We start from the raw sequence: 24,093 nt of genomic DNA on the forward strand, positions 1-24,093 counted from the left end.
GGTGCTGGTATTGGACTGAGGTAGATAAAGAAGATGAAGGGGCTATGCTCCAAAAGCTTGTGATTTCAAATAAACCTTTTGGATTATAAACCTGGCGTCTTGTGATTTCTGACACTTTATTACTAATTAAATAGTGCTCTGTCATTTTTCCTACCGAAGTGAACAACTTCACATTTATCCACTTTACACTGCATCTGTCACGTATTTGCCCACTCACTCAACTTATCTAAATTGCCTCTTTATATCCTGCTCACAACTCTCATTTCCACCTAGTTTTGAACTGTATGCAAACTTGGAATTATTAAACTTAAATCCCTCATCCAAATCACTATGTATTGAATAGTAGCTGGAATCCACTCGTCACTGCCCTTCATTCCAAAAACAACCCACTTATTCTTCCTCACGTTTCCCGGTCTACCAACCAATTTTCAATTCATTCCATAATATTACCACCAATTCATGTGCCTCAATTTTGCATGATAAACTGTTGTGAGATTTTATTAAAAGCTTTCTGAAATTCCAAATACACCAAGTTACTGTTCTTTTCCATCTATTCTACTCAATACATCCTCAAAAAAAACTCCAGTCGATTTGTCAAACATAGGTTCACCTTCAGAAATCCATATTGATTTAGTGTAATGCTACTGGATTTTAAAAAAAAAGTCCAGATATCACATCTTTTGTAATAGACTCCAGCATTTTCCCTACTTTTGATTCTAGGCTAACCAGTCTTTAATTGCCAGTTTTCTGTTTCACTCATTTTTAAACAATTGGTTACATTTCCCATCCTCTAATCCACAATACATAGAATGTTTTTAAGATGACAACCAACACAGCCACCTCCTTTATACTCTGGGATGGAGATTATCAGGCCCTGGGTATTTATCAGCTTTCTGTCCCATTATATTTTCAGACCTTTTTTTTAAACTTATACTAATGTCCTTCAATTCCTGCATTCCTAGCAGTCTGGGATTCTTTGTGCTTTTTATCTGTGAAGACAAAACAAAAGTAGATGTTTAAAGCTCTGCTACTTCTTTTCTCCATTAATAATTATCCTGCTACAGACTGTAGGATACCTACATTGTCCTCACTAACCTCTTTCTTCTTTTTACCTATTTATAAAAGATCTTATTGTATGGTTTCATGCCCTTGCAGGTAAAACCATAATGTGTTTTCTCCTCTTAATCAACCACTATTCTCCTTTGCTTAATTCTAAACTGCTCCCCGTTGTCAGGCTTGCTACATTTTCAAGCAACATTATGTGAGTTCCCTTTGGATCGAGCAATATCCTTAAATTTTATTGTAATCATCATTGGGCCACTTTTGAGCTTCTATAACTGAGCTTCACTGGGCTTCTATAACTGAAGCAATGCATGTGTTCATTCTTTAAATACTAGCCATTACCTGTACACTATCATGTGTTTTAATGAAGTTACCCAGTCTGTCAGAGCTAATGCATCCCTCAAACCTTCATAGCTTCTGTTATTTATAGAATTATACAGGTCGGAAACAGACTTTTCTGTCCAATCAGTCTGGATTTAGGACCTTAGTATTGAATTGGATTGTATCACTTTCTGTCCCAACAAAGAATTCTGATGAACCGTCACCAGAGTCAAACATTAACACTGCTTTCTCCAGCAACTTTTTTTCAGATTTCCAGCAGTTCTTTGTCTTATTTAAGAATTCCTTAAGGATTTTGCACAAGATTATTAATTAATCACGTCTCATTTCATAAATCTAGGATGGTCTTCCCCGAGCTGTTTCCTCATGTCCAGGTTTAAAAATCCACCTTATACACATTCCAGGAATTCATCCAATACAGTATTATTGCAACTGCGGTTTATCTAATCTATATTGAAACCACCCACAATTACAGATCACTCTAATCCTTTTAATGCAATTCCCTACCTCATCACTGTTCAGAGGCCTATACTCAACACTCACTAAAGGTTTCTGCATAATTTTTCCTTAGCCCCATCCAGAATGATCTCACTTCTTGATTTCTTACACGAATATTCTTTCTCACTACTGCACTCATTGCATCTTTCACTAACAAAGCAGCCCACCTCCTTTTCCATTTTTCTTGACCTTGCTAAAGGCTGAACACACTTGGATGTTCAGTTCACGGCCTTGGTCATCCTGCAGTCATATCTCTGTATTTGGTATCATGTCATATCTTTGTAAAAATATTTGTGCTATTAATTCAGGGAGATAATGATATGATTTTGTTACCAGTAAGTTTTGGAGACTAGGGTCCAAATCTCATACCAGCATATGGTGAAATTTGTACTAAGTAAAACTCTGACACAGTGGTACACATCAGAAGGGAATTTCCCTGCCAGTCCTCACATTGGCTCTGACCTCATGAAGTCTCATGGCATTAGGCCAAACATTGCCAGGAAAACCATCTGCTCACTATTTTGTACTGTCTCCCTCCCATTCCCCATTAATCATCCTCCATGTTGAATAGCACTTGGAGAAAGTGGCAATTATTACGGAGGATGGGAAGGTCACATACTGCATTCAGGATGGGTCTTCTATTTCCACCTCCAATGATGGCTTTGCAGCATAACTTCTAAGTGAGCCAGTTAAGCCCTATAGGACATAAATGTTGGAGGGTCTGCTACAGGTGGTTAGGGAACCAACTGAAGAAAAAAAAACTCATTCTTATCAATCTGTCCACTTCTGATATACCTGTACTTGATAGTAACAGTAAGAGCAACCACCATGCCCAATCCTTGTGGAGACAAAATACCACCTTAACATTGATGATGCATTGTATTGTGCGGCATTATTTCTGTGTTAAGTGGAACAGACTTCAATAAAGCAAAATGTCCAGGTATTTCCTGAATGCAAATAGCAGCATAAAGCCTATCCAATTACGCCTATCAGTATCCTCTCAATCATTAGTAAAGTGATTAAAGATGTCATCAACAGCATTATCAAACAGCACTAGCAATAACCTGCTCACTGATGCCCAGTCTGGATTCCACCAAGGCCCACTGAGCTCCTGAACTCATTATGATCTTAGTTCAAACATGGAAGAGTTGAATTCTAGAAGTGAGGTGAGAGTGACATCAATGCTGCATTTGACCAAGTATAGCATGAAGGTGCAAAACTGGGGTCAGTGCACATCAGAAAGTAAACTCTTCCTTGGGTGGAGACATAGCTGATAAAAAGGAAGGTGTTTGGACATCAGTCATCTCAGCACCAGGACATCTCTGCAGGAGTTCTTCAGAGCAGTGTACTTAGCTCAACAGTCTTCAGCTGCTTCACCAATGAACTTCCTTCCATCATAAGGTCAAAAGTGGTGATGTTTGCTAATGACTGTATAATGTTCAACAACATTCGCAACTCCTCAAATATTGCTCAAACACAGCAAGACCTGAACAATATCCTGGTTTAGGCTGAAAAGTGGCAAGTAAAATTTGTGCCACATAAGTGTTAGACAATGACCATCCCCAACAAGAGAGAATTTAATTAGTGCCCTTGACATTCAATGGCATTATCCCCATTGGCAACATTCTAGGGATTACCAGTGACCAGAAGTTGAACAGGACCAACCATATAAATAGTGTATCTACAAGAGCAGGTCAGACATTGGAAGTCCTGCAATGAATAACTCAGCTCCTCATTTCTCAAAGCCAGCCCACCATCAACAAGGCACAAGTCAGGGATGTGATAGAATACTCCCCACTTGCCTGGGTGAGTGCAGCTCCAATAATACTCAAAATGATTGACACCATCCAGGACAAAGCAATCCACTTGATTGGCATCATGTCTACAAGCATTCATTCTCACTACCATCAATACACAGTAGCAGCAGTGTGAACCATGTACAAGAGGCACAACAGAACTTCACCAAGGCTCCTTAAGGAGGACCTTCCAAACTCATGACCACTATCATCGAGAAGGAAAACGATGGGAGATATATGGAAGCATCACAACATGCAAGTTTCCCTCCAAAATACTAACCATCTCGATTTAGAAATATAAAGTTGTTCCTTTAAGTATTTTTATTTTTGTGAATTTTTGTAGCTCAGGTTCTGGTTCAGGTTGTAAATTTGCTCGCTGAGTTGAAAGGTTTGTTCTCAGATGTTTCATCACCATGCTAGATAACATCATCAGTGAGCCTCTGTTGAAGTGTTGGTGTACTTGCCCATTTTCTATTTATGTGTCTTGGTCTGTTGTGGTGGGTGATATCACTTCCAGTTCTTTTTCTGAGACGTTGGTAAATGGGATCCAAATCAATGTGTTTGTTGATGGAGTTCCAGTTTGAATGTCAGGGCTCTTTGAATTCCCGTGCGTGTCTTTGTTTAGCCTGTCCTAGAATGGATGCATTGTCCCAACTGAACTGGTGTCCCTCATTGTCTGTGTGTAAGTGCAGCAAACTTCCAACCTATTCCTTTTGTTTCTCTGGGTAGAGATCCTGAGTTCCCTCCCTAATGATACTGTGGTCTACATACAGCAAATGGACTGCAGTGGTTCAAGAAAGCAGCTCACAACCAATTTTTAAAAAATGTTCACCATGTTGGATGGCCAGTTTTACAATACAGAGCAATGCCAACAGATTGGGCTGAATGACCTGCTTCCGCACATTAGAAGATTCTACGATTCATCAGCTGGTGTGGGAATTCAGCCCAGTAAGTCTACACCAACCCTCTGAAGAGCATCCCACCATAACCCTATAACCCTGCACTTCCCATGGCTAATCCATCTAACCAGCACAGCTTTGGTGAAGGATTCTCTTTTACAACCTCTCCCCTCACCTGAGATGTGGTGACCCTCAGGTTAAATCACCACTACTCATTCCTCTCGAATGAGAGAGTAGTCTTATGATCTTGAAGAACTATGGTGACTTTACCTTTTACTTCACTGTGAATCCGTCATGCATTCAAGTAATAATTTTAGTCTTGTCTTTTTGACATTCTCATTATTTTTTTGTACTCCAGCCTTGTTTACTGCTAGCCCTCATTTCCTCTGCTTTCCACTTTTGCTTTCTGCTTTTCTATTTTTGTTTCTGTCACACTTATATCCCCATTCAGAACCTTGTCTACCTCTCATTGTCATTTAAACTCTGCCCACTATACTAGTGATCTTGCCCCGGAAGGATGTTGATCCTTACCTTACTGTAGTGCAACACGTCCAGCTTGTATAGATCCCATTTTCCTGAAAATCAGTCGCACACATTCGCATTCGGTCTACTTTCCTATTCATGATTTCACTACCATGTGGCACTTGGAGTATTCCTGAGATTACTATCTTTGAGGTTTGGTTTTTTTAATCTGTTTCCTAGCTCCCTATATTCTGCTTGCAGGACCCATCCTCTCTTTACAAATATGGACTATTACTTCTGTTCTCCCTTCATCTTCAGAATGATTTCCAACTACTCAGTGACATCCTTAACTCTGATACTGGGAAGATAATCCTGGTGTCAATACTTGCGAATGCAGAAATGTTTATTTGTTTTCCTTACGACAGAATACCCTTTTACTGCTCATGCACGCTTTTTCTCCTCTCCATTTAGCTCAGCCTTTCCTGGTGCCACAGACTTGGCTCTTACTGCATTCCTCTGAGAAACCATCTCCCCGAGCAGTATCCAAAATGGAAAATTTGTCAGAGAAAGAGAGAGATGGTCCCTGAAGATTCTTGCATTATCTGCCTAATGGTTTTACTCTGTCTGGTGGTTAGAGGCACTTTCTGGCTGTGCACTCTTTACTTGTGGTTTGACTATCTAATTTATCTGCTATCTTCAAAGATCTCAACCTGCAGATGCTCCACAGTGACTCCAGCTGCTACTTCAGATCAGAAATGTGGATTTCCAGTAGTTGCAGTGGATACACTTTCTGCACATGTGCTTACCCTAGACACTGGAAGTGTTCATCACTTACCACAGCATACAGGAGAAGCATTTGATCAGGCCAAACTGCCCTGTCATAACTTACCCTTAAATTATTCTCTTTTTGTTTACTTTCTTTCATTGAGAAATGTTAAATATATACCAGGGACCTCACCTTACTACTTGTCAAAGTGTCTTCACCTTGTCTGCTCCTCTCAGTGATGCTGTCTGCGTGTCATGAGGACCTTATCTCATTCACTTCTCTCAGCGACACTGCCTGTCTGCCATGGGGACTTCACTTCATCTGCTCCCCTCAGTGATGTTGGCTGCCTGTCATGGGGATCTCACCTGTTCCTCTCAATTGCAATGTAAGGTGTTGGTGCACTCCAAAGTGTAGTACTAAGGTCATAAACACTTCTCTAAGTGAGTTGCCAGGATGGTACCATGAGGTTAGTGCATGTCTGATACAAACCTCCATGGACAAAGGATGCAGTTGGTCACTGCCCATGAAATGTAGACTGAAATAGTGGGGAATTCTGGTCAAGATTGAGACCTGGAAGAGCAGGTGGAAAGCTGGAGCTGCTAAATAGCCACTCTGACTTTGATATGAAAAATTGTCACCATCTAATTTCTCTCCCCTGTCTGATAAAATATCAAACTGCATGAGAGACAAAAATAGAAATTACTGGACACGCTCAGCAGATCTGGTAGCATCTGTGAAGAGAAATCAGAGTTAACGTTTTGCGTCAAATGACCCTTTCTCAGAACAAAATAAGGTGAGATTAGGTAGTAATGAGAAATCAATGCATGCAAATAGGCCTCTCACTGCTTACTCGTGAGGTTCGCATTCTTGCCATAAAAACTTGGGTGGAAAATCAGACAATTTTCTTGATGTCAAGAATCTCATTTTTTGTTTCTTGCCATACTTTAACCACTGATTTGACATTGCCCACATCATTCAGGGGCTGTTTTGAGTTTTCAGGATAATAATCTGGTGTGTGCTGTGACTTTACATGCTGCGGGATATATAATATATATTTTATCATTATGGCAAACCCTTGTCAGTGCCTAATGGCAGAGGTCTCATGTCTATGGCAAGCCAAGAGGTACATTTGACACAGACTGCATTTCTATCCCAAACAAAGATATCCACCTTCTTCTCCTGAATTTCCTCCACATTCTTTTCCACAGACACATTAAAAAAAATCCCTGAGACTCACTGAAATCTTTTTTTGCTATACAGCATTGGGCATTAAATATGCATCTTCTCTTTCACATATTGCTGATTATTAAGAATCTAAAATAGTTCTATCTCCAATGTCTAAATTGATAAAGTCCATACTGGTTACATATTTAATGTTAGCAGCTTGCATTGCCCATGTAAATGAGAGATCAACTGGAAATCTCTAGGCAACCTAATATCGCTACATCCATCACTTGCCACTTCCCTACTGGGAGACCATAGCCAATACAATATTATTATCAGGAAACAATGTTTCTATAGAGAATGCTGGACGGCATTTAAATGAAGGATAGGTGATGATTCTTTTTACAAGTATTGAGTTTTAAATGTAAACTTTGTTACCTTGCACACTTTGTTTGAAATTAAATTGTCGTCTCACCCTTTTTGACCCAAATTAATGACTTTCAAGTCTGTGCCATATCTTCTTTTGATCCACTTGATTCCCTGAAGTTGAGGATCAACCAAAAGTGGCCATCTCTCACAATTAGAAAAAATAGTGGCATTTTCCATGGATGTTTTATCACTGGGTAAGCCTTCATTGTTCCAGGCTGCAATTGTTGCATCGTCTGAGAGCAAGGCAACAGCATCCAAACCTTCAGTCATTGGAATTAGAGCCTAGGTTTGGAAATGAATCATTAAGTGTGTTTGAACAGTTTCTTGTTTAAATTTTACTACATCAATTATTGCATCAAAATTTTAAACTAACAAAAAATAAAAGCTAAAGAAACAATTCATTTTGAATTTCTCACATTAAGTCAAGTTAATATTTATACTCAAATCCAATGGTAATGGGAGTAAATGTTTAATGTAGTGGATGGAGTGCTAATCAAGTAAGCTACTTTCACCTGAGTGGTGTTGAGCTCCTTGAGTGTTAGTTGTGCCACACTTAGCAGGCACCAGAAGATTATTCCGTCATATACCTAACCTGTACTTTGTAAATGGTGGATAGACTAGGAGAAGTCAGGAAATCTATTGCTTATTCCAGAATTCCCAAATGCTGACGTGGTAGAGCAGACTTGATTGTCTGAATGGCCTAATACTGCTCCTATATCTTTCAGTGCTATGACAACAGAATAAAAGTACTTTTGAAAAGAAGCTCAGTCCAACGGCTGAGCTGCCAGGACGGGCCTGGACTTAAATTTGTAGGGCAAGGAACAAAGGCAACAAACTTGAACTTGCAAAATCAATGCCATTATATTTACATTATTCATTGAAGGAACTAACTTCAAGAAACCTGTCTGAGAGGTGAAGTTAATTTTGAAATGTCAGAAAAATGAACTGGATTCAAAGTTGTAACAGAGAGGCAGTGAACAGAGATGCCATAACTCATAGTTAGGGCTTCTTATTTAGCTTGATGGATAAGATAAATCACTATCTTGATCAATTATGTTGGTCACACATTTAAATTTTTCATTCGGTTGTGATGTTAGTCTGTAAGAAAATCAGACTGTACTCATTTTATTTTGTCCATCTTTGAGTTGATTTCAGTGGAGTTAAGATTTTAGACATATTGAACTGCATTGCAAACAACTGATTAAATAGTTCTGCTTCAAAACATTGCCACATGGACTACACTGGTTTCAACACCACAGACCATTATCTGCATGGCTCTCCGGTGATGTCAATGAGGAACTTGCTGGGATGTGCAGGTTGCATCTAACAGCTTTGCCCACCATAGGGGAATCAACATAATTTACAGAGCTGCTTTGAAATGGTGCAATGTAACCAAAGTTTTTAGTCCTGCATTTGTTCGTCTTTTCCTTTCTGAATCTGAGTCTTGAGGAGAACTAGAGTTATTGTAAAGCTAGTCACAGACAGAGAACAATCACAAGTTTTAAGATGTTTGAAGACTGTGTAAGTACCAAATTAGCAGAAACAGCTTTTTCAGATTTGCTCTGTTCAAGACGTATATTCATTTATAAAAGTAATCAATAATGACACTATTCTTGTTTGGGTTGGGAAAAACAAAACAATATCCTAAAAAGAACCAATTTAAATGGCAGGCTGAACAAAAATAATTACTTAACATTGTGGTGTCATATAAAATATTAGAATTGATTGCCTTATTGCCCTGCTGTACAGATATTTTTTATTCAGAATGAAAACAAATTTACAGTTAACTAAATGTGCCTCAGTTCCCAGTGATAAGTCCTCAGTAGACCTGATGAAAATTATTTTGAACTGTCTTTGGTTTTTGTAAAATTAGAACATTTTAGTAGGTGACATTGACACAATAAGGGTCATCAATACGATTAAGACTATGTGTTTAAACATTTATGATAAAAAGAGTTCCAAGAACTGTTGCATGAAAATACATTTTACTACAAGCAACTAAAGTATATACCTTTTGACTTCTTAGGTAAGGCATCCACATATTTTGAACAAGCTCAAATCGATACTTCTTTGAAAAAGAGCCAGCATAAGAAATGAAAGCTGCCATCAAAAGAACATCTCCACAAAGAGTTTTCTCCTGATCGCAATATTGTGTGACAGACTGAGCCCAGCGTACATTCTCTGACTAATGTAAGAAACCAAGAAATTAATATTAATAAATATGAAAAACAATATTGAAAGGCAAGGTATATTCAAATCCTTTGGATAAAAATGAAGTTAAGCAGCATTCACCTTATGAACAATACAGGTAGTTCTTCAATAACGCAATGGTTGTGTTCTTGTGCAACCTTGCATTATGGAAAAATCACGCTTTAGGAACAGTGCTTAAAGTTTGGCAATGTAATCACATTACAGCCCACACACATTTTAAAAATTCGTGCTTTAAAAACAGTGTCCCCAACTTGTCAATTGCATTACAACATATTCGCATGAGTAAAACTCGCGTTACAGTAGAATGATCTGTAACAATATTTTGTTTTTAATAAAATGCTAACATGTTGGGATGAGCAGGGCATCATAAAATAGTTTTAAACCAAATTATCTGCAGATGCTGTAAATCAGAAACAAAAACAAAAATTGCTGAATAAACTCAGCAAGTCTGGCAGCATCTGTGGAGAGAAATCAAAGTTAACATTTCAGGTCGAGTGACCCACTGAGTTTTTCCAGCAATGTTTTGTTTTTGTTTATAGGAATGTTGATGTTGAACAGGAGGTTTTGTATGTCTCACCTCTAACCCTTTCACTAATCTGTTCGCCAGTTCAATTGTCTTATTGGTTCTTTTCACTTCATTCTGACAACGGACTTTTTCAGATGTGGCCTTTTCAAAGGCTTCTGTTAATCCAGTCAAGCATGTATCTAGTTCCTTTCAATCATGAAAAATAGTTTGAATCAAAACAAAATCTCTACCTCAGTACTCCATTACAACATCTTTTAATACCATATAATGAAATACTAAAATAAACTTCTGGGTCTCTTCACCTGGTGGCAAAGTCACCTCCCGGATTTCCACTTAAAATTAACCATTAGTTACATCATCAGGATATAATCTGCACTTGTAAAGAAGGATCCCACCAACACTGGTGTCTTTGATGCTTGTTGAATAGAGCAGGTCAAGATTCAAACAATGGGATGCTGGCAATTGCTTGCAAGCATTCATCTTATAAAATTTAACATATTGTCCTATGGCAGTATGTTTATTATGGCTTTAAATGTAGAACTCTAATGTTTTGCCAATTAAATATCCCTGATATAAAGGTCTGAGTTATTTTCCCAAGATGTGTCACAATTGTCAATAGGTGCTAGTGTACTTCTGTACGTGGGGTGTGCAAAGTAACATTTATTATTCATGTAAATATTACTTGAATAATTAATACATTTAGAGATCCAGTGGTGATTATATATGGCATGTTATAATAACTTAGTTACATGAGCCAATGGCTGTTCAAGGCAGCCAATATGTCTGAAGATCAATATGTTACTCTAAAAGGAAAAACTGTATAATTTCCCAATGAAAACAATATGTAAATCATACCATAACAGAAAAGAAATTATTAAAGAAAGTTATCTACTTCTTTGAATGCAAGATTGTGAAGAAGAATATTTGAAATGAGGAGTCACATTACATAAAAGGCCCAATGAATTGCCCTTAAATTTCTGAAACAGTTTTAAAATTAAATAAAATCTATCAAATCAGTACCTGAGAATAAGCAATATAAAAGAACAAATGTAATGGTCATGTGTACTGCTCATTTAATTACTTTTTTATTTTTGAGTGGGGTTGAAGATACACAAGATAAAAGGAAAAGGGACAGAAGTTGGCCATTCAGCCCCTCATATCTGCTCTGTAATTTAATAAGACCGCCTTAATTCCCCATTCTCAACTATCACCATAACCCTGACTCCTCTATCAATCAAAATCTAACTAACTCAGCCTTGAATTTATTCAATGAAGCAGACTTCATTGCTCTCTAGGGAACCGAATTCCAAACACTAATATCTTCTGAGAAGTAGTTCCTCCTCATATCCGTAATTAATAGGACACCCGTTATACAGATATAATTAAATAATAAATTAAAAAAACACTGATGCTAGAAATCTAAAATGAAAACAGAAAATATTGGAAATATTCAGCATGTGTGGGAGCATTTGTGGGTAGAAAAACAGTTATTCTCTTAGGTAAATTATCTGCATTGAATAAATCATGCACAATATTTAAACGAAAATTTTCAAACAGACTTGATAAGTACATTGCCATGCCAACTTCGAAGTTACCTATTAAATATTATACACAAAATCATAGGATTTTATTTAAATCAAACAGAATGTTGAAATCAGATTTCTGATGCTTCAAACACACATTAAATATTGTCCTGTATTTTAAAATGAAGATAATATAAATTATGATATTAATATAAATAATATATTAATTTTTTATTTCACATGAACAAAGAAAATGCTGCTATGTCTCCTATTTTTGAGTATTGTAAATTATTCCAAATGTGGAAAAGAATATGCACTTTTTCTTTACACATTAATATGAGTAGTCTGAGACTAAATGCAGATGCATATTGTGATGTTTGCAGATAATTTCAAACTAGCTACATTTTCCTCTCTGAATTTCTTTGTACTTGAAGTGCTGCCCTTTTCAAAACAAGTGAAAGTTCAATCAAGTTTTGGTGCCATGATGATCAAACAGTGTCACATCACTATGGCAATGTCTGCCAGGGCCACAAATGCAGATCAGCTTTAATTGTACAAGGCCTTATTGCTGGTGCATGTCAATCAGAACCTATGAATTGAAGAAAATTTGCTCTGTTCATTCTGTTAAATGATGTATCCAATTAAACCTGTTAGAATTCATGATCTTCAGTCAAGGTTAAATGAAAGTAGTTACTCCTGTCAGCTATGTGATTAAATGCTGCCTACATCAGGCACATTTATGTGCGAAATTAAAATTTTGTCTAAAGCATGAATCTTTATGCATGCCAGTTAATTATCTTGCAGTCCTTCTACACATTAAATGCCCAGTACATTTGTTCTTAATCATCAGGTGCAATTTAAAATACTCTTCATACCCAGCATTTAACTAGATTCCTCCATTTTAATGAATTCTGTTCTAAGTGAAAATTTTACTCTTTTCATGGGCTTGACTGTTGCTACAGATTATCAACATTCAAAGGTGTAGTAACTGTACTCTCATAAAAACTAAAAAAATTTAATGTTGGAGAACTATTTAACAGGAATCTTGTTCGATACAACTTAGGTAACGATCCATGATCTGTTGTACGATGGTATGGTGCCTTTCATTTTTAGATGTTCATTTTCTGATATGCATGGTGCTGTGAATCCATGCAGTCCTTTGAATATCACATCATGAAAGTCATTACAATCATAAAATTCACCATGTTAATTGCACTTTTATTCCATGGGCTTTGTTGTTTTTAAAAAAGTCAAGACAAATACAGTTCATTTTTCAGCATCTAAATAATCAAAAAATAACAACCAGATTAGAAAGGGCATGGGTCAGCAACAAGAAATCTTAGTTATTATCATAACCAAGATAACTAAGATGGCTCAGATAAGCCAATCTGAATTTATTGGCATATTTCTTTCTAAAAAGTGAGATTTATAGCTACTTGAATGGTAAAGGTATAACTACTTAACAGAATGTTCTTTTCAGAGGTAATTTATTGCACTTTTACTTTCAAATATATTTTAGCCATTTCCCCAAATCAGGGAGAAAGTAAGGACTGCAGATGCTGAAGTCAGAGTTGAAAAGTGTGATGCTGGAAAAGTACAGCAGGTCGAGGAGTCTACGTTTCTGTTCCTGCCTGACCTATTGTGGCTTTCCAGTGCCACTCATCTCCCCGAATCAGCATGCCCTCCTTAAATATGGATGATGTACCTTTCCAATTCACGATATTCAAAACACCATCAATGCGAGTTTCCATTGCACTTCATGGTGGAAGGATAATAGTCAAATGGCTCCCTCTCTTTCCCTCAACCAAAGTAAGATGAGCAAACTCATATCCCTATTCTGAATGTGATAGCATTGCAAAATTTGAGTCACCCATTACGAGATACAATGTCCTTCTAGCATTGCAAATATTGAGGAAGATTTTCACCTAGAATTACACAAACTGTCAATATAATTTCACAGGAAGGGAGCGATAAATGTAGAAGCCAGAGGCAAGCTTTTAAATTTGGTCAGGATCATGCTAGTGTTCGGATTGTGGCCAACTACAACCATAATGGTTTCTTTCCCCTTGCCCCCAAACAATTTCTCCAGCAGAGACACGATCCAGTCAGAAATCTTTCTCAAACATGGCAACTACCTTGAATCTAGAAATTCGGTTAGGATTGCTGTCATGTTACTGGTGTCAGTGCAACATCCACTCTGCCAAACCTGCTGAGAGATCCTGTCAAAGTGGAAAATCTTCCACTGTAGTTAACCTCGGGTTAGAGCAATTACAGACTTATACAAACAGAATTTTAAAAATGCTATTTTAAAGCTACAGCTCATTTTATGAAGGTGAGAGACGACATAAAATATTAAAACATTGCAAAATTAGAAGTAGCTTTATTATCTGGTATTAAAAATACATCACAAAATTAAACATCTAAATGTAACTCGAAATAGAAAAGTTATTCAATGTGTTCTACATTTAATATTTTCACTCTTCTATTACTTTTAACTTGTGTAGCCTCTTCTTGTTTCTCATTACTTTTTGGATTGCAGGTCACTAAATGGCTTGTTTGTTAAAGAATTGCTTCATGCCTCACAGTGCCAGGGACCAGGTAAAAATACAGCCTTGGGCAACTGTGTGGAGTTTGTACATGGAGTTTGCACATTCTCCCCGTGTCTGCGTGGGTTTCCTCCGGGTGCTCCGGTTTCCTCCCACAGTCCAAAGATGTGCGGGTCAGGTGAATTGGCCATGCTAAATTGCCTGTAGTGTTAGGTAAGGGGAAAATATAGGGGTATGAGTGGGTTACGCTTCGGCGGGTCGGTGTGGACTTGTTGGGCCGAAGGGCCTGTTTCCACACTGTAAGTAATCTAATCTAATCTCCCTGTGTCTGCATGGTATGCCAGGTGCTCATGTTTCCTCCCCCAATCTAAAGATGTGCAGATTTAATGGACTGGCAATGTTAAATTGGAACAGCCACGGTAAATGCATTGTTACAGGGATAAATAGGAGGCTTGGTTTGAGTAAGTTACTCTTCAGAGAGATGGTGCAGACCCAATGGGCCAAATGGTCTCTTTTCTCATTCTAATGATTTCTAGGGTTGGGATCCAGAAATGTAGCCAACCCTTTACAGGAAGCTTACTCTTTATACGTTAGTAATTTACTAAAAAACTTGTGTATTTTTACTGTGCAATCATTCATCAAAAACAGACTTGTATACTTAAATTTTTCCTTTTTAAAGTTCAATCAGGGATATAGATGCCACAGGCAAGGCCAGCATTTGTACCTCTCCCTAATTTCTTTTGTCCAGGTGGCTTTTAGACCAATTTAGAGGTCAGTTATGAATCAAGCACATTGTTAGGACCAGAAGTCACATGTAGGTCAGACCAAGTAAGGATGGCTGATTTCTTTCCCTAAAGCATGTTAGTGAACCAGATAGGTTTTTACAATAATTGTGTCAGCACCATTATTGAGACCAGGGGGTGGAAAGGACATGCCCTCACTAGCTGTGTTTTTGGTTGAAGTGGCATATAATACAGGTTGGGCAGCTTGCCCACCACCTCCCCACTCACCTGAGCACACCCATGTTGCAGGGGTGAATGGGTGTCAAAATCTACAGCCACTCACCCTATGTAAATAAATAAAGGTCAGTTGTACTTGTTAAAAATTGACCACGACAGAGTTCTGGTGGTGCCAAGGAGAAATTGCGGATGCTGGAGATCAGAGTAGAAGAGTGTGGTGATTAAGCTCGAAACATCAACTCTCCTGCTCCTCAGATGTTGCCTGACCAGCTGTGCTTTTCCAGCACCACACTCTTTGACCCGGGTGGTGCCAAGACTGCAGCACTTATGATGAATTGGCTGGTGGCTGTAGAAGGTGAATGTCATCTCATTGACAGGCAGTACCACTACCCCACTGCCTCGCCATAATTTGATATTTTGCAGAGACTGGAAAAGAGCAGAAGCAACAGTGGGACTAATTAACTTGCTCTTGCGGTGAGCTGGTTCAGACGTAGTTGACTAAATTGACTTGCTTTCCTGTAACCTCTTCTGTGGTTCAATGAAAATAGATTTAGTGACACCTAACAATGCAGGTTTGTGGGGCTGGGGGGGAGGGGAGGGGGGGTGGAGAGGGTGCAATGAGTGAATTGACAACCAAATGATCTGAAATTTCCCCTGAAAATTCAACCATATGGCTGAACAGTGAAAGGTCACACCTGCCACCCCTCCCCCATATAAGGGAGAGATGGAATTGGTGAGGAACTTCTCCTCTGATCCAGTTTCCACTTCTTCCATGCTCACTGCACCAGCTCAAACAATCAATGGTTTCTTCATGCCTGCTGTCACTGCTCAAGTAACAGAGCCTGTGATTGGAGGAATGGGAAGAGTGGAGGGAGTGAACAGCTGATTGGTTGAGATAATGATTTACTTGACCCAGTTCCCGGCCCTCACTTAGCAGTATTTCAGGAGGCTGGAATGACAGTAATTCAATTCAGTTAGTATTTGATATTCATTGGGTCCAGAACTGAGTGCCAGTCAGAGATGGAGCAAGGCCAGAGACTCGGTTAGTGTGATGTGATGTGATGTGATGTGATATGGTGGGTGAGGGTGCCGTGCCCATGTTTTGGGACAGGAGTAGAAGCAAGGCCCAAATTTCAGAGATGGGGGGAATAGGGGCATGACAATTGTAATTTGGCTGCAACACTAATGTTTTCAAAGGGGAAGTATTCAGCACAGCTGGGAATTTGTGATGTTCACAATGCTGGTACCATAGTTAAACCCCAGCTATATACCACTTGAGATGCTACAAACCACAAACTACTTTTCACATGGTCGTCCTGCATTGTTATCTTGAAAGACATCACCACTCATACTCCTGCACTACCACTAATTGCTACTGCATCCACTGTCACCATGTTCAGTCTCTCCCTTTGTCTCAGTGTGGGAAAATGTTGTGCACTCCACAAACTTATGTCTCCACATCAACATGAGTAACATACCTGTAATCCTAGATACTTGACTTGTAGGATTGGCCATGGTCAAGCCCCTGGCCTGGAATGAGATAAGCCACTTGACTATGTGCGGCAGAAACCCCTGATTGACTATAGTCCTCCTTGACCCCACTAGGAACTGCTCCCATTTGCTTTTCACATGTGGATGTTTGGTTGAATCATAAGCAGTCTGTTTGCCACATAAGCTATTGGTACATGCTGCAGCTGTGACATTGACATATCATGGTGTCATAAAGCAACATTTCTAATCCCTTGACTGTTAAATGCCCTGAACCATGAAAAGCTATGGTCTCTTTTTATGTGCTAAAAGGTAATGCAAGTAATGGAGGTGGCAAGCCTCCATGTCAGAGCAAAATGAGTGAATGCAAATAAATGAAGCCAAAAGCTTTAAGATGTAACCTGTGTAGATGCAGGAGATATATGAGTGTGCAAAATCACCTGGCAGAAGCATGCAAATTGTAGATGTCCCTGAGTTCCAAAGGGAAGTCCTGAAGTGGTTTGGTTGGAGAGCAGGCAAGATGATGTGGTGAGGCTAGAGATTTATCATTGCCAACTTGCATAAAGGATGGAGCGGAACCATAAGACTATAAGATCCAAAAGTGAATTAGGCCATTTGGCCCTATGAGCCTAAACATCTTGGATCAGGGCTGATATGTTTCTCAACTCCTTTTTCTTGTCTTCTCTCCTTAACAATCAAGAACTGATCTCTGCCTTAAGTACATTCGATGACTTAGTTCTACTGTCTTCTGTGACAAGGAGCTCCATAGATACACTGCCTTCTAACTGAAGAAATTCCTAATTTCAGTTCTTTATGGTCATCCCTTCACTCTGAGGCTGTGCCCTTGAGTCCTAGTCTCCTATTAGTGGAAACATCTTCTCCATGTTTACTCTATTCAGGCATTACAATTTCATAGAACATAGAAAAATACAGCGCAGTACAGGCCCTTCGGCCCTCGATGTTGCGCCGACCAAATCCTACCTAACCTACACTAGCCCAATAACTTCCATATGCCTATCCAATGCCTGCTTAAATGACCATAAAGAGGGAGAGTTCACCACTGCTACTGGCAGGGCATTCCATGAACTCACAACCCGCTGCGTAAAGAATCTACCCCTAACATCTGTCCTATACCTACCACCCCTTAATTTAAAGCTGTGTCCCCTAGTAACACCTGACTCCATTAGCGGTAAAAGGTTCTCAGTGTCTACCCTATCTAAACCCCTAATCATCTTATACACCTCTATCAAATCTCTCCTAAACCTTCTTTTCTCCAATGAGAACAGGCCCAAGTGCCTCAGCCTTTCCTCATACGATCTTCCTACCATGCCAGGCAACATCCTGGTAAACCTCCTCTGCACTCGTTCCAATGCCTCCACATCCTTCCTATAGTATGGTGACCAAAACTGCACACAATACTCCAGATGAGGCCGCACCAGAGTCTTATACAACTGCAACATGACCTCAGGACTCCGGAACTCAATTCCTCTACCAATAAAGCCCAGTACACCATATGCCTTCCTCACAGCACTATTTACCTGGGTGGCAACTTTCAGAGATCTGTGTACATGGACACCAAGATCCCTCTGCTCATCCACACTACCAAGTAGCCTATCATTAGCCCAGTAATCCATCTTCTTGTTACTCCTACCAAAGTGAATGACTTCACACTTAGCTACATTGAATTCCATCTGCCACCTTTCTGCCCAGCTCTGCAACCTATCTATATCCCGCTGTAACCTGCCACATCCTTCTTCACTGTCCACAACTCCACCGACCTTTGTGTCATCCGCAAACTTGCTCACCCAGCTTTCAAGCCCCTCCTCTAGATCATTTATAAAGATGACAAACAGCAACGGTCCCAAAACAGATCCCTGTGGTACACCGCTAGTAACTGCACTCCAAGATGAACCTAGTCCATCAACTACTACCCTCTGTCTCCTTCCAGCCAGCCAATTCCTAATCCAAACCTCTAATGCACCCTCAATGCCATACCTCTGTAGTTTTTGCATTAGCCTACCATGGGGTACCTTATCGAACGCCTTGCTAAAATCCTTAAGTTTTAATGGAGGTTCACTCTCATCCCAATCAAGAATAGACCTAGAGTCCTCAATCGCCCCTAATATGACAAGACATTCAACCCTGAATACATCTTGTAAACCTCCTCTGCACCCCACCAACACTAGCACATTCCTCCTTAGATAAGGGACCCACAATATTCCAAACGCAGTCTCACCAGAGCTTTACACAGCCTCAGTAATACATTTCTGCTCCTGTATTCTAACCTTCATGAAATAAATGCTAACGTTGTATGTGTCTTCCTAATTGCCAACTGAACCTTCATGTTAAGCTTAAGAGGATCCTGAATGAGGACTCCCAAGTGCCTTTGTGCTTCAGATTTCCAAAGCATTTCTCCATTTGGAAAATTGTCTATCCCTCTATTATTCCAACCAAAGTGTATAATCTCACACTTTCCCACATTATATTCTATCTGTCACTTCTTTGCCCACTCTCCTTGCCTGACCAAGTTCTTAGTAGACAGGCAGGAGGTTGGAAGAACACATCAAGCCAGGTAGCATCAGGAGGTGGAGAAGTTGATGTTTCAGGTGTAACCCCTCACCATGTCCATGTGTAGGCTTCCTGCTCCCTCACCACTATCTATCCCTCCACCTAACTTTCTGACACCTGCAAACTTAGTAACAATGTCCTCTGTTCCTTCATCTAGATAATTGATATATAACATAAACAGTTTCCATGGAGCATGCAGGAACACTATGGTGAAGGCAAGTGGCGAACTGCTGACACCAAGTAATTGCCCAGACTGTCATATCGGGATTTGGTGCCATTTAGTTTCTAGAGGAAGGAGAAAATTGGAGGCTACATTAAAATGAAATGAGTTGTCTATTAGTGAGATGCATATGTATGGGAATAAGTTCATCCTTTTCCTCATCAAGATTTTGAAATCTGAAGAGGTAAGTCGCATTTTTTACACAATATTGATAATCTCATTTTTTGCCATATTTTCACACACTTTCTGCAATTGTTTATGCCACTCAGGGGAACATAAAATTTTACCCCAAATCTTGGAAATATATTTATCATTAATGAACAAAACACCTTTTGCAAGTTAAAATTTTGAATAATGTGTATATGATGTATGGCATTTGTACCATCCTATCTTTCTAACAAGGAAAATACTAAAAGATATTCAACACAAATACAAAAGCTAATGTTATGACATGGCAGTATCATCCAATAAAGGAGCTAGTGGAATGAGAAAGCGGCCCTCGAAAACTGAACAGTAGCCCTTGAAAATCAAAATTTACAGCTTGAGATTATCTCACAAAGAGCCCTCAAAAGAGATATTGACCCTTGATATCAAGTTAAACCTAAACAAATTTGATAATCATAATATGATTTTCCCTTTTGTTTTACTGAAACAGTTGTTCATAGACAGTATTTTCAGCTATGAAATAAGTACTTTTTTCCAATACAGACTATTGATCACTAGTTACTATAAGTTCCCCTAGTGAAGCATGCATAGAAATTAGTTACACTAAAAATGAAGATTTTTAAAAAAAATTCATACTACTTTCACAACAAAGCAATTGAAAACAAATCATGCTTTCAACAATGAATATCTAATGACAGTTAACACGGGACTATTTAGAAGGATTTGGGTTTCACGGTAGTCAGTAGTGGTTTATGATCTAGCTGCAGCAATATCATTGGAGTCACTGCTGCATATGACTTGGTAGCTAACTTAACCTATGGCCTTGCCTTTATATAATGACATGAGAATATGAAACAATATGAGGATTAAGGAACAGACAGAGTTTACTTAATCATTCTTACTCACTGCAAACATTAAAATATAGATTTGTTCTGTCATTTTGAAACCACAATAATTCATGTAAAAATTGACAATGCAAAGTACAGCTGTTCAATAAGAGCTTTTTAAAAAAATAAACAAAATATATTTCAGAAGAAGGTAATTACAAATCACAGTACTTACTGCAAGCTTTTTTCTAATGGTCTCAAGCTTCTCTGCAGCAGCAGCTAAATCAGAATTAGCTTGCACAAGTGCTTTACGTTTGTGTTCCACTTCACAATTAACCTGGCAATATATACAGTGAGCATATTTTGCAGTAATGCTGTTCAATTTATTTATAATAATATGTAATCAAAATAATATGAAATATGTAAAGTTTATAAGCCAATAAGAAATAAGTTACAAGGAAGTGCAGTGTCCACAAACATTGTACATATATTTCACCTCTCTCCTCTTCACTAATCCTTCCTGTTTATTCTTTGTTTATATGTTATCCTATGCTTTTACAATTATGCGATTGCTTTGCCACACCAGTTATACCATAGATATCATGTTCTGACTCTGTAAATGTGGAATCAGATCTTTCTCCCTACTTCTCCTTCACTTTAGCTTCACAAGGGGCAGTTACATGTGACTAATAGTAAACCCAGATACTGAGCATGGCTTTCTTCCTTTAGCATGAGTACCCTGTTGCTGTTTAAAACTATTCTACCACTAACATTTTTGTGTCCTTCGTTTAATTTAGTTATGCATACAGACAATATTTTGCGAGTTAGAGTCAGGAAATAAAAATCAATAAATTAATTCAAGAAGCTGATTGACAGCCACCGACATTCCATCATTAAATTTCTGCATCCATCAGATTATAAAATGGTTAAAAACAATACAGTACAAGAATCAGATATTAATGAATTATGCACTTCTCTTTTCATTATGCTTTTTGAACATGTGCAAGAAATATAACACTGCGTTCTGGTGCATGATTGATCGCAAATGCCGCAGTTCTGAAATGATGTTACAAACTAACCTTGTAAAGGAACACTCAAACTGCAAGAAAACATTAAACTAGGTTAATACTTACATAGATCTTTTGGAAATGACATCGTGATAGGCATGCAAAAATAGAAAAAAGTAACAAAAAAAACTGTTGAAAATACATCGCAACAAACAATGAAAAATTGTTCTGTGGAGAAACCATTAATTATGCTGTGGAAAGATGAATTAGCCACTCATCATTTAATGAGAATGTACATTTTGTGTAAGTTTTAAGTCCATCTATGATAGATGTACTACCGCTTGCAAAATATATCATGCTAACATTCAAGACAGCAGTGAAATGTTCAGTTGACATATGTTCTCTTGCGTAGCATTCAATCATGCCTAAAACAGGTACTTTTGATTCATTGAAAAGATACTTCAAATATGACTTTTTGTGGGCTACATGGATAATGAGTGATATACCTTTTGCTGATCCATACGGTTTATCAGCAAAACATTTATGACTCGCTATAGAATTTTTACGCTGCATCTGCCCTCTGAAGTTTATTGCAACTACTTTAAATAAAGTTGTCAAATGTTAAGGGAAATGTGACCAAAATAGATTTTCATTAACAGACGATAAAAATCTATTGAAGTAACTTTTACACTGTACCAAAGCTAATTTTACCAGTTTCATTTAATACAGAAAAGCTACTAACTAAATGTTGATGATTCACACTCAATTTAAACTGACATCCATATTAATTTCAAATTTAACTAGCATTATTTGAATTATTACAGGGTACCATCCTGCAACTAGTTGTTTGAAGTAACTTCTGAAAATGCATCCTTGGGATTAATTTATTAGTTTAAAGTGAAAGATAATAGCGATGGAAATGGAACATGTTTTATTATCATACTGCCATATCAAGCTCTTCTATCTCACATAGATTACAGAGATAAATGCTACAAAATGGGTTCACATAATGGCATGTGATGATGCTATAGAAATTTTCAACTGAAATATTGAGTCAGCCAGTTGCTGCCAGCCTCAAGTGGCTGTGCATGCATGGAAAGTATGGAGAGTAGCAGATACTGAATGCTAAACAGTGTCTGTTCGCTGATGACTGCATAAGTTCATTACCAGTCACGACTCCTCAAGTAGTCATGTCCATACCAAACAAGACTTGAACAACAAACAGGCTTGCTGGTCAAAGCACAGCAGGCCAGGCAGCATCTCAGGAATAGAGAATTCGACGTTTCGAGCATAAGCCCTTCATCAGGATGAAGGGCTTATGCTCGAAACGTCGAATTCTCTATTCCTGAGATGCTGCCTGGCCTGCTATGCTTTGACCAGCAACACATTTGCAGCTGTGATCTCCAGCATCTGCAGACCTCATTTTTTACTCTAACAAACAGGCTTGAACTAGTAAGTGGAAAGTAACGTGTGCAACACACAAATACAAGACAATGATTATCTCCAATATAAGGGAATTTGACGATCGCCCCTTGATGTTCAATAGCATTCTCATTGTTGAACCTCACGCTGTCAACAGTCTGGGGATTACCACTGACCAGAAACTGAACTAGATTAGCTATATAAATAACTGTGGCTACAACAAGTCAGAGCCTAGGAATTCCATAACAAATAACTCACTTCCTGTGTCTCCAAAACATATGCAGCAACAAGGAGGCACAAACTCCCCAGTTACCTGGATGAATGCAGCTCCAATAATACTCAACAAGCTTGACACCAACCAGAACAAAGCTTCCTTTTTGACTGGCACTATGATGCATTGTGGCAGTAGTATGTACCATCTATAAGATGCACTGCAGTATCTTCCCAAGCCTTGATTGACAGTATCTTCCAAATCTGCAGCCTCTATCACGAGGAGGAGAAAGATGCATGGGAACACCACAACCACCACCTGCAAGCTCCCTTCAAAGCCACACACCATCCCTTTGGAGAATTAGCACAATTCTTTCACTCTCCTTGGGTAGGGATACTGGAACTCACTTCTTCACTGCATTGTGTATGTCCCTACACCCCAAGCACTGCAGCAATTCAAGAAATCAGTTCACCACCATCTTCTTAAGGGTAATTACAAATGGGCAATAAATACTGGTTTAGTCAGGAACATACACAACCTGTGAAAAAATAAAAAGAAAACTCTGTCATGGTAGAACATCTGCCATTTTGGAACACGCAGTCTAGCTGACACCCTCTCAATGACTATCAACTGTTTGCCTGTAAAAGGGACACCCCTGCTTGTGCTATCTAAAAGGTTAGCCATACATCTTCCAGTGCTTTTAACTTAATTTGATGGTGCAGATTCAGCAGACGTACTGTATTGTGTTATTGGAGGAACTAACACATTGCATTTTCAAGGGAATGGTGCTGGATTCCAGCTAGGTGGTCAGAGAGTTGTTTGGCTTGGCAGGAGAAAGCCTGCTTCACTGATGGGGGCACTGGTTGCAGTCTGTCCTGGAAATGCAGCAGAGGCAGGGAATCAGTGCCTTGAGGGAACAGGAAAAAGGCTCTCAGCTGGAGGCCAAACTCATCAAAGATCTTCAAGTAGTATTTGTTCTACTTCTATCTGTGTCAGAAGCAGTGT

General features: G+C 38.7%; 1 protein-coding gene across 1 annotated transcript in view; it reads right to left on the reverse strand.

The window, feature by feature from the left end:
* dnah9l (dynein, axonemal, heavy polypeptide 9 like) overlaps positions 1-24,093 on the reverse strand; it is a 429,781-nt gene that overhangs the window by 79,686 nt on the left and 326,002 nt on the right. The window contains exons 62-65 of the mRNA XM_060828114.1: positions 20,684-20,785; positions 10,204-10,338; positions 9,427-9,600; positions 7,462-7,697 (exon numbers count right to left, since the gene is read on the reverse strand). Of these exons, the coding sequence (XP_060684097.1) occupies positions 7,462-7,697; positions 9,427-9,600; positions 10,204-10,338; positions 20,684-20,785 (647 nt within the window). The remainder of the gene's footprint in view (positions 1-7,461; positions 7,698-9,426; positions 9,601-10,203; positions 10,339-20,683; positions 20,786-24,093) is intronic.

This window comes from Hemiscyllium ocellatum, chromosome 7 (genome assembly GCF_020745735.1).
Source record: "Hemiscyllium ocellatum isolate sHemOce1 chromosome 7, sHemOce1.pat.X.cur, whole genome shotgun sequence".
NCBI lineage: Eukaryota > Metazoa > Chordata > Chondrichthyes > Orectolobiformes > Hemiscylliidae > Hemiscyllium > Hemiscyllium ocellatum.